We start from the raw sequence: 5,227 nt of genomic DNA, 5'->3' as shown, positions 1-5,227 counted from the left end.
CACGTCTCTATAATCAATGCACCATTTCCCTCCCTAAACTAACTCACCTGTCCTGCACTCCACCTGGGACTTTCACGAATAATTAGGAGACTTTTTCTAGACAAACTTTCCTCACCTGATAAAGTTGAGAGTATTGTGGAGGTTGTTGTGAGCGAAGTTTCTTTTATTTTAGTTTATTTCTCACATTTCAAAGTCAACTAAATTTGTGTGTGGTGGCTGTACTGGACTATATGAGTGTGTGATATTCAATATACGTTATATTTACTTGTGATATAAAGTGTCTATTTTTATACACATATACAGTATACATGTATAGGCAAATTTCCATACACATATGAATGAACGGACAATAACATATACACGAAATCGCACACATTCAAATACGTACACAAGTGTGAGAGTACATATACCAACACACACAAACACAGACACAATCACCCACATAAATAAAGTCAAACAAACGTGTAGGCATTTGAACACAAAGCGACTGTAAAAATTAGTATTTATGACCACAGTGTCTCTCGAGGCAAAAGATTTTGTGTTTCGTTAACAATGAAACACCGGAACAAAAACCCTGAATCAGGTTCGTTTGTTTCACGCTACAAACACCCAAGTTAGGTGTTTGTTTTTTTACAAGGTGTTATATTCTCTTCTAATTTATTTCTTCTTGTGTTGGCGCTTTGTTTACAATTTATCACAGGATGAGACCGCAGATACAGTCACCCACAAAAGTCCTATCGGCTCTCCTCCTGAAGCACGAACCTCCGAGATACAGACTAGTGAATCTGAAGCATTTATGGACAGCAGAATAATGCATCAACATCTACTGCTTCGGTATCACGAGTCTGAATCTCAGTGATCGTGGAGCATCAAAAGAGAAGATAGGATTTTTGTGGGTAACTGGACACTGAGGGCTTGTCACCTGAAAAAGTCTGCCATATGTCGCCACCACCTTGAATAAATTACTACTAATGTCACTGAACTTTGAATAAAATATAAAGCTAAATTAGAGAATTATTAATTGTCTATTAAAGAATTTGCTCAACACTGTACCAGAAGAGTATTTACATCAAGGCCTAGGGCAGGTGTGTGATGGCTCCTCTGCTGTGTGTAACGCGTCCTCTGAGCAAACAAAATTATTATAAAGCAAATAATCCTCACATTCGACCATAGCCTACCTAATCTAACGCCAAGTTAAGCTAATCTAACCTAACCAAACCTAACCTAACCTAACCTAACCTAACCATACCAGCCCACCTTACGCATATGAATGTTCCTTTCCGTTTACACCTCCTGCCGGGATGACCTGACTCTTACACATTTCTTTCTCCTTCAGAACGGTGGGGACGTGACTCTCCAAGAGGCTGAGAATGGAGGCTTTGGGGATCCAGAAGGAGAGCCTAGGATCATGCCTGCAGGACCTCCAATCCCTCACGCCCATCACCAGCACCCACACCACGCCCCCGCCCCACCTCCGAGTTCCTTGGGGATACTCCCTAAATACGGATCGACACCTAACCTGCCAAAGTCCATGGCAACAGAGATGAAGGAGGCCAGAGAGAAGGCCATCCTGGTGGACAGGTTCTCCAGAGTGGCCTTTCCTCTCAGCTTCACTGTCCTCAACCTCCTCTACTGGGCCGTCTACTTCGAGTGGTAACTTCACCCTCAAGTACCACCACACCTTCAGCTCCTCGGTATAGACATAAAGATCTAGAACCAATTTTCTCGATATATGCTTCTGGTGGCCACACACACAGCATATCAAGCTTACTTCTGGTGGCCACACACACAGTACATCAAGCTTACTTCTGGTGGCCACACACACAGTATATCAAGCTTATTTCTGGTGGCCACACGCACGATATCAAACTTACTTCTGGTGGCCACACGCATGGTATCAAGCTTACTTCTGGTGGCCACACACGCGATATCAAATTTACTTCTGCTGACAACACACAGGATATCAAGTCTCTGGACATGAATAACTACCATCCACAGTGTCACTCTAGATATCACTGTCAAGATTAAACGTCTTTGAGCTTACAAGTCTTCAAAGTCATGATATCAACTGTGGTGGTAATACTGAGAACACCAGGCAGAGGACTCCACTCTTATCCTAGAATTTGTCTTGAAACTTTATCCTAGGAACATCATCCAGGTGTTTGGTCTGGATTTTGTTGTCCATTTATAGCAAAACTGTTTATATTATTATTATTATTATTATTATTATTATTATTATTATTATTATTATTATTATTATTATTATTATTATTATTATTATTATTATTATTATTATTATTATTATTATTATTATTATTATTATTATTATTATTATTATTATTATTATTATTATTATTATAGGTAATTATGAAGGTCAGTATCGTGGTCTATTTTCATCATGGTGACTGAGGTATCATATTGTTTTGTACAAAGAAGGAAAAACAAACCCCACGAATCCAGACCTAATCTAAGCTAACGTTACCTGACTTAACTAAAATACATTCATTGATCATTTGGTTACGTTAAATTAGATGGGGTTTTGGTTAGTTATGTTTAGATTGATGCATCATTTTGTTGCGTAGTTTTTTCCAAGTTAGATAATTGATCATAAGTGGAAAAATAAAAAGTTTGTGATAGGTATAGAATAAATTATCTTCTTTGACGTTTGTGAAAGAAGAAATAAAATCATTTACCTCGATCTGAACTTCATATTGACCTTGATTAGGTGAGAGCTTGAGTAAGGTGTGTACTACTGCCTTATTTTCTCCCTACACTACAGATGCCTCCAGCCTTCACTCCCATCCCATCAAGGCGAGGGGCCGGTCCTACCAATAGTGGTGCACAACCTATATTTCTTTGTGTGTGTGTGTGTGTGTGTGTGTGTGTGTGTGTGTGTGTGTGTGTGTGTGTGTGTGTGTGTATGTATGTGTGTGTGTGTGTGTGTGTGTGTGTGTGTGTGTGTTTGTGTTTTCCCATATTTTTTCTTCTTTTTTTTTAGTCTTTTCTTTATAGCTTTTATTTTTAATTATTTATTTTTCTCATTTTCCTTTCATCTTTTTCCTTTTGTTTACTTCACTGTTTTCTACTCAGGATTCATCAACTCCTATTATTGACCCCCCTCTTCTTTTTACCCCCCCCCACTCTCTCTCTCCTCTAGTCCCTCCTCCTCCTCCCCCTCCTCCCCCCTCCTCCTCCCTCCTCCCCTCCTCCCTCTTCCTGCAATAATAACCCATGCCCTCCCCCCAACCATAGTATTATTCACGGCTGCTCATCAGGAAAAGCCTGAAAAAAAAATGATATCTTCCTCAACAACAGAGAGAACATGTGTGTAGTTGTCTCACTGACACTTGATCATACAAACCACTTATGGAAACATCATTGATAAATACAATAATTTATGTCTAGTATAGAAACTGATCGTGTGTACTGTGCAGAACTTCTTAAGTACGATGGCCTAATCTCTTGAGTACAATGGCTTAGACCCTTGAGTACGATGGCTTAAATACCTTAGCTTTTGATATACGGATATGAACACATACATCAGAGGATACAGCAGTCATACAGAACGATTGTGTTGATGATAAATGTATACAAATATGATTATGGATAATATACTGTGTGTATCAAAAAGAATATACACACTGGTTTACATATTTTCGTGGAGATCATTTGAATACTTTTGATTATAACAGCAATATTGTCCTCACTTGTGGGAGACCTCACACATCAACAGGTGAGGACAATGTTGCTGTTATAATACAGTAATTCACGCAGGACCTGAGTGTACCATTGGTCGATGTCGTTTACCTAGACTCAGGAAAGTTTGAAATTTGTGTCAAAAATGTTAATCATAAGAACTCGCCAGTTAAATTGTCTTTTTTTTTTCAATAAATACTTGCTAATTATCTTATCACAACTAATTAAGAACTGTTTTTACTTGCATTCAGTTTTCTGACTTAAAGAATCGCAATAACAGAATGACTCCATGGTAAATAAACTGACCACAAAGGCATATCTAATAGTAATAACATAATAAGACGTTCTGGGCAAGATAACGCTCATGTGATATCCTGACATGACCAAAACATTACAATATTTTTGTATGTATCTTACTCAAGAGGCACAAAGAAATGTCCTTGACGGCTACGTGACTCAATATAGACCAATAACAAAATATTCGGTCTGGCAGATGTTTTGATGACCGTATCCCTCGCTGAAGGTGTGAAGAGGGTGGAGTGCTTGAGGTTGAGGTGATCTGCCGTGCTGGGTAGGAGAAAGACGTGGTGATGTATTGGGAAGTTTATGTCGTGTCGCTGTGTGCCTCCCTCGATGAGAACCGCTTCACTGTACTGAACACCCGTCCACAGCGCCGCGTTAAAGCCCTGATGTGGTTTTGTGTGATTATTTTGACATTTTATTTATCTTTTACGTGATAATGTAAAAAATTGTCATCTCTCGTGATAATGTAAAAAATTGTCATCTCTCACGTGATAATGTTTACATTTAATTCACTTAAACGTGTGATCAAGTTTATAGAATTCACTTTTCACCAATGTTTATAGTATTTTTAATATACACCTCACGTGGTCATGTTTACAAGCATTTCTCTACCACCTCTGTCTCTCTCTCACACACACACACACACACACACACACACACACATTACCATGGCCACTTATATTTACAGCTCCACTTTATTAAATAAAATGTAAGAGAATCATTTTCATTCATATCGACTCATTTTCACTGACGAGTTACTTACACTATTTGGCTCATTTACACTGTCAAATCATTTACATATTTCATATCAACTTGGTCATACCTCATACATACATACATGCATACATACATACATACATACATGCATACATACATACATACATACATACATACATACATACATACATTATTCTAAGTGATTGATTCATTCTTAATATTATACATTATAAGGTTCCACAGCTGTATATTATCTGCTTTCATCCTGGCCATGCATATACAACTATATACATGTATGTATATGTATATATCATAAGTTTATGTCTATGAATATATGCCTACTTAATAGGTGTATCCCACAATAGTCTAGTGTATACCTCCTCCTCTTCTCAGTAGAATGTAGTGTACTGTACATCCCCCCCTCCTCCCATTTTAGTATCACTCTTCCTCTTCCTCATTATCACCTTCCTCACTCCTCTCACCTCCCCCATGTTATCTAAAACCACAAATT

General features: G+C 38.1%; 1 protein-coding gene across 1 annotated transcript in view; it reads left to right on the top strand.

Moving 5' to 3' along the window:
• The window catches only part of LOC121874903 (glycine receptor subunit alpha-2-like), a 69,516-nt gene extending 66,818 nt beyond the window's left edge, over positions 1 to 2,698 (top strand). Inside the window, exon 10 of the mRNA XM_042379243.1 lies at positions 1,337 to 2,698. Coding sequence (XP_042235177.1) covers positions 1,337 to 1,657 — 321 coding nt within the window. The 3' untranslated portion in view covers positions 1,658 to 2,698. The remainder of the gene's footprint in view (positions 1 to 1,336) is intronic.
• The last annotated feature ends 2,529 nt before the right edge of the window (positions 2,699 to 5,227 follow it).

This window comes from Homarus americanus, unplaced genomic scaffold (assembly GCF_018991925.1).
Source record: "Homarus americanus isolate GMGI-L3 unplaced genomic scaffold, GMGI_Hamer_2.0 scaffold56009, whole genome shotgun sequence".
NCBI lineage: Eukaryota > Metazoa > Arthropoda > Malacostraca > Decapoda > Nephropidae > Homarus > Homarus americanus.
The sequence above is the reverse complement of the archived record's forward strand: the minus strand, read 5'-3'. Positions and strand labels throughout refer to the sequence as shown.